General features: G+C 39.7%; 2 protein-coding genes across 2 annotated transcripts; one reads left to right on the forward strand and one right to left on the reverse strand.

Moving 5' to 3' along the window:
• The first annotated feature begins 1,736 nt into the window (after positions 1–1,736).
• On the forward strand, positions 1,737–3,940 carry LOC132049141 (ras-related protein RABA4d-like). Its single transcript, XM_059439832.1, has 2 exons — positions 1,737–2,322; positions 3,261–3,940. Exons 1-2 carry the CDS (start codon positions 2,096–2,098, stop codon positions 3,706–3,708), a joined length of 675 nt encoding a protein of 224 aa, XP_059295815.1. The 5' UTR covers positions 1,737–2,095; the 3' UTR covers positions 3,709–3,940.
• Positions 3,941–4,085: 145 nt separating this feature from the next.
• LOC132050727 (uncharacterized) lies at positions 4,086–5,707 on the reverse strand. The gene has a single exon (XM_059442097.1). The coding sequence runs from the start codon at positions 5,705–5,707 to the stop codon at positions 4,337–4,339; it is 1,371 nt and encodes a 456-aa protein (XP_059298080.1). The 3' UTR covers positions 4,086–4,336.
• Positions 5,708–13,342: the final 7,635 nt, after the last annotated feature.

Below are 13,342 nucleotides of genomic sequence, written 5' to 3' on the forward strand. Positions count from 1 at the left end.
TGTCATGTGGTGTCGCACTCGTCGAGTTATCGATGTCGCGTCGTATACTAATATAAAGCGCTGGACAATTTTAACGAGGAAGGGTATATTTAGGCTGAAAGTATAAAAGAAAGGTATATTTGAACCCAAAATATAACGGAAAAGGCATATGTGAACCTAAAGTATAACGAGGGATATATTTAACTCTTTTCTAATAGTATAAGGGTATATTTGACCCTTTTTCATATATAACTATACGTAATTTACGTCGGTCGACACTCCTTGGATGCATGTGGTTCTGCCACTGTGCACATAGGTCCTGCCCTGTGGGGTAGATACATTATGAGGGGACACATAATGCAGAAATGATTTGATGTTTGAACAATTTGTCTCCTTCTTTGTTTTATTCCTGTTTTGAATTCACACAAACGTGAATCCACAGGGAAGGACCGATGTGCATTTTGACTATTGACCTGAGCCGTAGTAATCAAATTCAATAATGTATAATGGCGCATGCGGATTAATATACAGGGTTATCTGCCGACAAGTTAACTATATATTGCCTCTGTCTCAATTCATGTGGCATTATTTAACTTGACATGAGATTTAAAAAAGAAAAAAATACTTTTGAAATTTAGCCTTAGACATTTGTGTGGTTGTAAATATCTCATAAAATTTTGTTTTTAAATGTAGAAATGTGACATTCTTTTTGGGAAAAACTAAAAAGAGAAGTATGCCACATAATTGGGAAGGAGAGAGTAATTAGTAACATAATAGTAGCTAGTAGTTGGGGAGTCTAAAGTTCTATGCAATGTCTCTTAAAAATTATTTTCATAATCAGGTTACTTAAAAAATAATTGTAGATAATTATATTTAATAGTTAATTATTAATCTACAATAAATAAATAGTTAGTTACATAATTATAGCATATCAAATCATACTAATATAATGAAAAATACATTATTTTATCAGTATATATAACTTAAATTCACAGCAGAGAGTATGTCGACTTGACCCAAAAAAAAAAAAAAAAATGGGTACGTGGACTTGACAAAAAAATAAACAAACAAAAGGTATGTCGACTTGTGGAGATTTGAAAGATTCACCTAATGGAATGGGCTCCTCACACGCAGCTACTGTCCACAAACAAATTTCTAATTTATATTTTAATCTATTCATTACGTACGTCTGTGATAAACACTCGACAACGATTGACCAGCTTCAAGAATATTAGTACATCTCTGAATCAATAATTATGATAAGCATTCTAATTCAATTTAATATCTTTTGTTAGGCAATGGTCCATCTGCGTTAGAGAAGTATTTTCACTTAAATTTATATTCCATCGCCATTAAATGACGAAAATGAAGGCAAGTCATTCAGTTTGTGTCGAATATCTTAGGTGATTTGTCAATAATAATTCCAATAAGGGTCCATTATTATTGAATATCGATTTCAACAAATACTAATTGTTGGTGCTAGTTCCTGAAATATGTTCAGTCTCTATTGACAAAATCTTATTGAGAAACAAACATAACTATAATTAAATGGTAGAAATTTTCAGTGGATAGATTGAAAAGGCAGGATTCTACTAAATATATACTAATACTTTTTCAACATTTACTAAATATGTTAGCTATGCCTATGACAATTTTATTTGTATTAAAGTCCAGGAAAAAAAAAAAGTTCAAAAAAGAAAAGAAAAAAAGAATCCTTATATTTTTTTCTTTTCCAGAAAACAGTTGAAGGGACCCACACTAACCGTTGGTATTTTTCCAATTCCTCCATTCTCCTCCAGTCTCCTATGAATGAATGAAGCAAAAGATCTTCCACTTTTAATTTAATTTGATTGAAATCCTAAGCCTAACTCCAATTCAAATGCTGCATTTCATCAAGATTATTATATAAATCCCCCACGTAATTTCAAATTCACGAGAAATTGGCATTGGCATCTTGTTCATTTCCATATATCCTGACTGAGATCTTGCTTTATTTGTATTTTTTTTTCAATACAAATTTTAATTAACACTAATTCTCAATCATATGCTAAAATTTGGAGATTTGGAAGAGAGGCTGATACAAATATTGGGTTAAGGGGAAATTTTTCGGGTTATAATGTCGAATTTGTATGGAGATTATAATCAAAAGATTGATTATGTTTTCAAGATTGTTTTAATTGGAGATTCTGCAGTTGGAAAATCTCAATTACTGGCTAGATTTGCAAGAAATGAATTTAACTTAGATTCAAAGGCTACAATTGGGGTTGAATTTCAAACAAAAACTCTTCAAGTAGATAACAAAACCGTAAAGGCACAGATTTGGGACACTGCAGGACAAGAAAGGTTGGTTCTTTTTTTCAAAATGTTATGCATTGATGCATTGTTTTTCTTTCGTGAATCCATGCAGACTTAGCGAATAATTTGTACAGGTGATACTTATTAGTTAGGAATATGTTATAGGCATGTTAGCAAATTTATATTAGGTCTTGTGTGTTATAGGAGTCATCTAGTTCTGTCTAGATGTATAAAGATATAGAGAACTCCTAGTACCTTTTATTTTGTTACAATATAGGTTTGAGATAGAGCCCAAATGGAACGACATGGTGAGTGAGGATTCGGATGGCTGACTCCAACTTGCTTGAGATTGAGGCGTTTTTGTTGTTGTGATGAATATTTCTAAAGAGTGGTTTATATTGCGATTCAGATTTATTTCGGAGATTCATCCATCATTGTAGAAGCTACTTGTCTTAATTCATAATTTCCTCTTAAAAATGATTAATCCTACTCCTAGCACTAGAATATATATGACATTTCAGTGGTTGGGACTTTGTGGTGCCTGTGCTGTCTGCAGAATTCAGATCTGTCTTATGATCTTGGCTAAAATTTCAGGACCATTCATGTTTCTAGCAAATTTTAACTTGAAAATTAATCATCAGTTCATCGTTATGTCAGTAGTACAGAAGCGAGTACCTTTTCATCTTCATATTGACAAGCCCTTTCTGTTAAGCTATGTTGCTCGGACTCTCCAAAAAATTTACTCTACTTTTGAAGGATTCAACACGCACCCATTGACACTTCTAAATAGTCCGAGCAATATAGCTTTTAAGCACCCCTTGCCCGTCTTAATTTTTCAGTTCTGTTTTTGTACAACTGGTTGTATTCTCTAAATTGAGAGAGGGTGAAATACCAACAAAAATTCTTCTTTTGTCATACTTAAGAATCTCAATAACTTTACCCAATTTGATATTATTGTAACTCAACAAATATCTCCTCTTTCTCAGGTACAGAGCAGTAACAAGTGCATATTATCGAGGTGCAGTTGGCGCGATGCTAGTCTACGACTTAACAAAGCGCCAATCATTTGATCATATGGCGAGATGGCTGGAGGAACTAAGAGGTCATGCAGACAAAAACATAGTTATAATGCTCATCGCGAACAAATGTGATTTAGGAACTCTTCGAGCTGTACCAGTCGAAGATGCTCAAGAATTTGCAGAAAGGGAGAATCTTTTCTTTACGGAAACATCAGCTCTTCAATCCACAAATGTTGAGAGTGCATTTATGACAATTTTGACAGAAATTTATAAAATCATTGGCAAGAATACGCTCACTGCAAATCCAGGAGCGGATTATGGAAAGTCACAATCTCTAAAGGGAACCAGGATCATTGTTCCTGGCCAGGATTCGGATTCTGGTGGGAATAGTGGTGGATGCTGCATGTCGTCGTGACTTTCTATTGAATTCTGGAGGACTTTTTATTTATCCAAAATCCTGGTATATCATGGGAAATGATTTATATTTTATGTAGAATTGAGGATGAAGTTGATTAGATAGTTTGTTTAGCTTAGTATGTATACAGTTCATTAAGTTGCTGAGTGGGCATCAGGGGCGGAGCTACAAGCCTGTCTATGGGTTCTGCCCTCTATGTGTGTTTAAAAATTCACTTAATATGCATAAATATCTTATCCAGAATCCAGTAAGTTGGCTTTTCTAGAACACAGGGCCCATAAATTCAAAATCCTAGCTCCGCCTCTGCTTGGCATGGATAAAACTAACGAGTATCAACTATGTGTTCCTTTTTCACTATTAGAGATTTCAACAAAAGAAGAGTAAAATCCAGAGTAAACTACGATTAACCGTCAAAATAAGAAGGGCAGCAGAGTTTACATTCCAAGATAACACAAACAACAGACACATTACTAAAATCACATAGCAGAAACAAGAACACCAGCCGAAAACAAAAAGGACAAAAAGTTAAGAAACAAAACACACTAAGCCATAACACACAGCCAAAAACAAACACCTACATACTGCAACTTTGCGAAACTTCCCGTCTTGCGGAGGAACTAAGTTGGGTTTACTCAGCTATCCTCACTTCGTTTAAGCGTTGAATTGATAACCTGTCATGGTTTGCCTCATTGTTGCCAGATTCTTTTCCGATAGCACAAACAACATGCAAAGCTTCATCACGCTCCAGACTATAGTATAACATTTTGCCTTTCGGCACCACGTTCTTGGAACAAATGTTGCATTTAATCTTTGCCTTCTCATGTTTGAACGGGAATGAATCGAAGAGCTCGTAAGAGACATTATCCCCCAAGGTCAAGGTCCTGGGAGCTGAAGCACAATGACGATTAATAATGAATTTACATTGGGTGCAATAGTACGCCCTGCCATAGTATTTGAAATCAGCATCGCAGCCTGGGCAATTGATATTCTCATTTTGAAAATCTAAGTAGCAAGTTAACTTGAGAGGGTGTTGGAGATGAGACACATGCTGTATCATGGATGGAATGGAGAAGCAAATCTTGTCGATAAAGTAATTGCAACCACTACAAAAGTACCCTGTCGAAAACTCGATGCCGCACATGCTGCAATTTATGGCCTTGTCCGACTTATATTCCTTGAGAGCATGGCGGTGAGAGAAATGCGTGAAAACTGCATTCGGTTGACCTGCTAGCATAGGAGGGCGATTTGTGGTTGCCAGAGTTTGAAGCCGGATTTGAAGTTTACCCATGGAACCACTCTCCCTTGCATATTCGGTTACAGCAGCACAGTCGAAGTGACAGAGGTAATCATGATCATGGTTGTAAAATACCCAGAAGCCCGAAGTAGGAACTTCTTCAGTACAAATTGAGCAAAAGAGAGTAGCAGCCTCACTTGTTATTGGGAAAGAAACGAACAGATGAAGTGGGTATTTCACTTTTTTGTTCAAGGTTATGGGTATAGAAGCACATTCAACGTGAATACTGAAGTTGCAAGATTCACAGCAATAGTATGATTGGAACAGAGAATGATCCTTAGAATCCTCAAGTCCACAAGCCCTACAAAGAAATTGTTCTGGGCGGGCAGCTTTAAAGGGTCGGAGAATAAGAGAGTGGTTATATCCGGGATGAAAATCATGGCGAATTTCTCTAGGGAAATTACTACACACGTCATGAAGGTAATAATCACAATTATCGCAACCATAACCTAGACCAGAGATTAAGATATCACAAAAATTGCATCGGATTCCTTCTTTGGCTCGAAAGTGCAGTCGAAGCAAAGGATGACGATGGCTGAAGTGATTCAACGCACCGTCACTAGGAGGAGGAAGGTCTGAGCAGGCATCAGCAAAAGCAGTTCGCAGGAACTGAGTTATTCGTCGATTTTTGGGTTCAACTTCATTTATGTTCTGCTCTGTATTCAAATTTTGGGTGGGCAAGGGTTTATTGCCAGCATTATACATTTCTGCTTCTATCTTCCGTTGCACTAGCCTGCCAAGTTGCAGTGTAATGGACGAACGAATCAATGGTACTAGCTAGTATATGTAAGCCTTTGTTGCAGCTACTCTCTCTCTTTTTTGTTTTGGAAGATTTTCGTTTTTTTTTTTTTTTTTTTTTTTGGGTCGGGTGTTATTTACGTTTAAAAAAGCGTAGGCGATTATTAAAATATTAACTTTCTGAAAAATATAATAAAACCTATTTCCGTTATATTTCCGGCTCATAAATTCCAAGAAAGTAAATATTATTTGAAATCTATGGCTTAGTAAAATCATTTATCTTTCTTTTGTTCCTCATGTGATCACTCAAATTCAAACTTAAGGACTATTTTAGACTACCAAATTAAATACCAGTGACATGTTTAGTGGGCCATCAACGCAGCCCTGTAGTTGTGTGAAGCCTCTAGTGTTAATTTCAATTCGCAGTAATGCCTTTATTTTGGGGTGATCTTTAATTTTTGCCCATCAAAATAAAAGTATTTAACTTTTATCTTTCATCTAAAATCTCAGGATTTCGGGTTCGAATCCTTGCTCAACGAAAATTAAAAAAGAAATTTACTGAGCAGAAGTTGCCTACAAACTCTTGATGAGGCAGAGTTCTCTTACAAACTATGCCTTAAGGTAGAGTTTTGCAGGCAAACTATGCCTTAGCAAACTCTACTGATAAGGCATAGTTTGCAGGAAACTTTGCCCCATCAGGCATAATTTGCCTTATGTAAATTCTGCCTTAAGGCAGAATTTAAGTTAAGCATGTTGTAATAAGCTCTGCCCATTTTTGTTCCTCGTTCTGTGAAGACACAGGTTTATTTAAGCATGTTGTAATAAACACAGCAGCCTTTCACATTTGGGCAGGTTGGAATAAAATTTAAGATGCATTAAGGCAGCGAATTCAAACATTTGCTTTGTGATTTTTTTTTTTAATTAAGCTGGTGTCACGACCCGAGCTACGGGCGCGGCAATTGCTCAGGGGCTAACCACTAACACTGACTCACTTACACCTTTATGCGCTATTATTCATCTTATAACTTTCATGTCATTATGCATGGAATTTTACGAAATACGTTTGCTTTTATAAACATAAGCCACTTCGGCCTATCCCAAAATAATATATACATGCGTATACGTAAAGTCATGGGACAGACTACCTGTTGCTGCGTATCTACGAGCCTCTCTTGAATACTAGACATACGGGCGGGACGGGACCCCGTCATGCCCAAAAACATGATTATACGGATATATATATATACCAAAGAGAAATGCAGCCTGGCAACAGGAATATGGAGTGCTCTCGAATCTGGCTTGCTAGCTCCTGATCGGGCCACCCCTCCTTGTCTACGTGGGCATGAGCAGCGAGCGTCAGAAGAAAGGACGTCAGTACAGATATTAGTACTGAGTATGTGAAGCATAAACAATAATGAAGCATCAATAAACTGAGGAGGCATAAAACAAGGAGCAATCTGTAACTGACTGAATCATAAGGATGATCATGCATGCTGACTTACTTTCGTACTCATCATCATATCATATATACATAACTGTAATAACTGCCCGACCATATAGGTGCGGTGTAATAATCAATATCATTAGCATCATCAATAGCCTGCGTCCAGGATATTATCTCATGTCCAGCCCACTAGTGGTGTATGCCTTTACGTACCATTTGGCCATGGTGTGTATAAATGCCCGCCTTGGCATGACTGCCGGCCATATAGGCGCGGTGTGATATCATCATACTTATCATAACATGCTTATCATGGTATGCTTATCATAACTCATCATGGTATGCTTGACATCATATACGTATTACAATACATGCATAGGGACTCTTAGCTATTCATACTTTATCGGGGTGACGTGGGTCGTGGACCCCCGATGTCATTATGAGCATTCTTACGTATTACGCCTCACCTTAAGGAACAAGCATAAGGTGGGTGTGCACAATGATCAATATCATTAAATTACATAAATGTCATCATTAGCTTCTTAGAGGCGTCATATCATAGACTATAGCATTTCTAGACTTTAGCTTGCTATCATCATTTCGTATTCATCTTATATTTCTTATCTCGTATAGCTATTCATGAGAGAGGACTCTTAACTTTCTTGGAGATGGAACATTCATAGTAAAAGAGGAATTCATGCCATAGGACTCATGCCTTAGAAGGAAAGGGATTAGCCTCACATACCTTTGTCGCTTAGCTACTCTATCGCTTGTTCGTTCTCCTTAATGCGCTTGTCTATACCTTCAATGGAATTCATATCGACATTAGCTATGTCATCGTAAAAACATACTTACTAAAGCTATAGAAATTTGGGCGGCGCTTCCCTTGTTTATACTACCTTCCGCCATATTCCATATCAGCTCCCAACATTCATAATAATAATCACAATATGATTAACAACAATCATCATTCATTCATATGATTCGCATTTCATAATTCACCTCAATTTCCCATAATCATGACTAAAAATCCATCATCGTATTCTTTCGTATCCAACACTCATTTCATGTTCTATAGGTCATTTATAACACATTTATATCATCAACATATTCGTTTCCATGACTCGAGCCAACTACTAACCAATAATGACATTATTCATCCATTGATGACCCATTTGTTATGCACTTCTACAATTCATGAGTCTCGACTTATAAATACTTCAAATAGCATGTAAAGGTCATGAAACTTACCTTAAATAATAGAGGAATAAGCTTGGAGTGGTGATTCACCCTTAGCACCAAAACCCTAGTTTATCTCTCTTGGGATTTCTTGATGAGGATGACTTTTAATGGGTTTCCTTTACTTGATCCTCTTGATTTCTTGGATTTCTCATGGATGAAATGTTTGGAACTCTCTAGAGATTTCTTGAAGTGTGGAGGTGAAGTATGGAAATGAAATGAGAATGAAAAAGGGTCCCTTATATTAATCCTGGCTGATTTTTAATAAACAGTCGTCGGCTGTACAGTGGTCGTAAACCACAGTTTACGGACCAAGTATACTGGTTACGGTCCGTCCTCCATGCCGTATTTAAGCTTAAGAAAAACAGAAAGTTGAGATTTTTGACTGCTTGGAGGACGATCACACTATCTGGTCAGTAAATCACTTTACGAGCCGTATTGTTACTATACGACCACTGGCTGGGAAATCTTCGCAACTTTATTATTTCCACAAAATTCATGATTGGCCATTCCCAACTTAACAACACATCATATACTCAAGCTCTTCATCGTTCTACTCGTCACTCAAGTACGGAAAAATTTCGAGGTGTCATTCTTCCCCCCGCTTTGGAACATTCGTCCTCGAATGTTCGACACTCGAGGGATTCTGAAAAATTTTGCCGAGTTTCCTTTGCAATTGGACATTACCTCTTTGTTACAACAACCCACAATATCTTTGCCTCACGGGCCATATCACGATATCAACACATCTATGGCCACACACGACCAAAAACACAAAACTAAAACATACGTACCTCGTAATCTCGATGTCTCATCATAAATTTCTCACCAGGGGCTGAAATAAGTGCGGATATGTGGATCTCATTCTTTCTTCTGCTTCCCACGTCATCTCTTCTCGATTGTTATTTCGCCATAAGACCTTGACTGATGCTATTTCCTTATTTCGAAGCCTTCGTATTTGTCTGTCTACTATGGCAATAGGCACTTCTTCATAGGCTAGCTTTTCTGTAATCTGAACATCATCAACTGGTACAATCTTTGTGGGATCTCCAACACATTTGCGGAGCATTGAGACATGAAATACCGGGTGAACTAATTCAAACTCTGTAGGCAAGTCTAATTCATATGCTACTTGACCCACCTTACGGGTGATTCTATAGGGTCCAATATATCGCAGACTCAACTTTCCCTTTTTGCCAAATCTCATCACTCCTTTCATCGGTGACACTTTCAAGAACACCCAATCATTGACTTGGAATTCTAGATCTCACCGGCGATTGTCCGCATAAGACTTTTGGCGACTTTGGTGTCAACAATCGATCTCGGATCACCTTGACTTTCTCTACCGCTTGTTGGATCAGTTCGGGGCCTATCAACTGCACTTCTCCGACGTCAAACCATCCAATTGGAGATCTACATCTCCTTCCATACAGAGCTTCATACGGAGCCATTTTGATACTGGAATGATAACTGTTGTTATAGGAAAATTCGATTAAGGGTAAGTGGTCATCCCAACTACCACCAAAATCTAAAACACATGCCCTTAACATATCTTCCAAGGTCTGTATAGTGCGCTCGGCTTGTCCGTCAGTCTGCGGGTGAAATGCCGTGCTGAGCCTTACTTGAGTACCTAGACCTTCTTGGAAGGATTTCCAGAACTTAGCTGTAAATTGTGCTCCTCTGTCTGTGATGATAGATATTGGAATACCATGAAGCCTCACAATTTCTTTAATGTACAGTCTTGCATAATCTTCTGCCGAGTAGGTGGTTCTCACTGGAAGAAAATGAGCTGCCTTTGTCAATCTATCCACGATCACCCATACAGAATCATACTTACCTCGGGAACAGGCAATCCTACAATGAAATCCATATTGATCACTTCCCATTTCCATGTAGGAATTTCCATTGCTTGTAATAACCCTCACGGCTTCGATGTTCTATCTTCCTTACTTGCCGACAATTCGGGCATTTGGCCACAAATTACGCTATGTCTCTTTTCATGCCATCCCACCAATACATCGATTTAAGATCATGATACATTTTTGTCGCTCAGGGGGGATGGAATACGCGGGAGCAATGAGCTTCTTCTAAGATTTGGCGGCGAAGTGCCGCACATCCGGACACATAGCCTATTCGGTACTCGAGAACCCCGTACCGTCGAAACTTCAAAACGGTGACCTTTCTTTGGAAATTTCACACCTTTATAATACTCTAATTTGGTATCCTCGTATTGTCGCTCTTTTATTTCTGAATCCAAGGACGAAACTGTGGGATTATTGATTCTAACTCCTGCATCGCCTGAATCGATTATTCTCACTCCAAGGTTAGCTAGCTGATGGAGCTCATGAACCATTTCTTTCTTTTTCGGAGGAGAACTTCATGAACCGCATTGGTCGGTGGCTAAGTGCGTCGACTACTACATTAGCTTTTTCCGGGTGGTACGGAATATCAACATCATAGTCCTTGATAATTCTAACCACGCCTCTGTCGCATTCAACTCCTTACGTTTAAAGATATATTGAAGGCTCTTTATGATCTGTATAGATATCAACACGCACACCGTACAAATAATGTCTCCGCATTTTCAAGGCATGAATAACGCAGCTAATTCTAAATCATGAGTCGGGTAGTTCTTTTCATGCTTTCGCGGTGCCTCGAGGCATAAGCAATGGCTCTTCCGTCTTTGCGTTAACACACATCCTAGCCCGACACCGAAGCATCACAATATATAACATAGCCGTCCGCCCTTGGAGGTTGTTAAACTAGTAGCCGAGGTGATGCGTCTTTTCAACTCTTGGAAGCTACGCCGCGACGTCATTCCACCGAAATTTTGCTTGACTTCTCGGGTTAGCTTTGTCGGGGGCCGAGATAGATGAAAAGCCCTCTACAAATCTTCTATAATAGCCTGATCCCGAAAACTACGAACTTACTCGTAGGCGTCGTAGGCCTTGGCCAAGTCTTACAACTTCTATTTTCGAGTATCGACTCTAACGCCATCATCCGAAATCACATGGCCCAAGAATGTCACGAATTTAGCCAAAACTCGCACTTTGAAAATTTAGCATACAACTCCTGAGTTCGGAGAATTCCAAGAACAATTCGCAAGTGGTCTGCATGTTCTGATTCTGTGCGAGAGTACACCGGAATATCATCAATGAAGACTATCACAAACAGATCCAAGAGGGGCTCGAATACATTATTCATTAAATTCATAAGCAAGTACGGAGCATTAGTCGACGAACGACATCACTCGGAACTCGCATATGGCCATATCTTGTTGCAAGGGTCGTCTTGGGGAATATCTTCTTCTCTGACTCTTACTTGATGATAACCCGACCTCAGATCTATTTTTGAAAATCACTTGGCACCTGAAGCTGATCAAATAAATCATCTATTCTTGGGAGAGGATACCTGTTCTTTATCGTCACTTTATTCAACTTGCCTATAATCAATGCACGTTCGCGAGGAGCCATCTTTCTTTCACTATCAAATAAGGCGGTGCTCCCCACGGTGAAGAAGCTGGGTCTAATGAACCCACTTTTCAATGTCTTTCATTGTGTCTTTAACTCTTTTAGTGCTCCGACGTTCGATAAGGAGGAATAGAGATAGGCTCGGTATGCGGCAACACATCAATGGCGAAAAACAATCTCCTTTACGGAGGAAGGCCTCGGAAGTTCATCCGGAAATACATCCGGAAACTCACTTACTACCGAACAGATTTGGAAAGTGAAGACTGCGCTCGTATCGTGAACTCGAAGTAAATGATAAATATAGCCCTTAGCTATCATCTTCCTTGCCTTGGGAGGTAGAAATAAACCTACCTCTCGGAGTCGCGGTATTACCTTTTCCATTCGAAGCACGGCTCTCGGAAAGCGAACCGATTTCATTCGGCAACCAACATTGGCATAACGGGAGGCCAACCAATCCATACCCATTATAACATCAAAGTCTAGCATCTACTACCAACTAAATCGACTTTGGTCCGACGATCACATACCACAATTATACAATCTTTATGTACTTGCTTAGCTATCACGGGATCACCAACCGAGTGGACACCTCAAAAGGTTTGATCGGCTCGGGTTTCACCCTCAATACGATTTGCAATATATGGAGTAATATATGATAACGTAGATCCGGGATCTGCTCAATGCATACACGTCATAAGAGAACACGATCAATGTACCCGTGACCACATCTCGGGGAGGACTCGAAGATCTTGCCGTCCGTGTAACGCATATGCGGTGCGTGTGGCACGGCACCCGCAGTAGACCCTCCTCCCCTCGGCCTCTACCTCGGCACCTGGCCCGAGAAGTCCGCCCCGGTAGGATGTCTTGAAGAAGATCCCCGCTAATGATCTGCGGGTCGGGCCACCCTCGCCAGTCGTCGACGGGCAATCTCTCATCACGTGCCCTACTTGGCCTGCGGTAACAAGCATCCGAACGACGACACTCTGCCCCGAATGTAATCTACCGCGCCGATCGCATCGCGGTACGGAGGTCTCCTCTCGACCGTGATCACTCCCGAATTGCGAACACCGGGGCCCTTGAACTACCTTTGCCCCCCGTCCCGATCGGAAAGAGCGACCGTCTTCGTCCGCATGGGGAGGCGCACTAGCGTCGGCCCGACTCGAGTGTCCTGACAATGTACGCCTCGATCCCTCGCAATCGACTCCGTGCCCGTAGATCTAGCTCTTTGCTCGGCCCTCTATCAACATCACGTTCGCCTCTTTGTGGAGGTTGTTGCCCTTCGAATTTTGGGTACGAGCTTGAATTCGGGAAATGTCCATCCCGTCTTGTAATGAAGCCGTTAGGCAATCTTTTACGAATAAATGTGGCCCTAAGCCACAAATCTATACACCGGTCGCCCCGTGTCGGCCGCCGTCGTCGGGCATACACTACCAAGGAATTAAATTGAAGGCT

The sequence above is a fragment of the Lycium ferocissimum genome, chromosome 3, assembly GCF_029784015.1.
Source record: "Lycium ferocissimum isolate CSIRO_LF1 chromosome 3, AGI_CSIRO_Lferr_CH_V1, whole genome shotgun sequence".
NCBI classification, from domain to species: Eukaryota; Viridiplantae; Streptophyta; class Magnoliopsida; order Solanales; family Solanaceae; genus Lycium; species Lycium ferocissimum.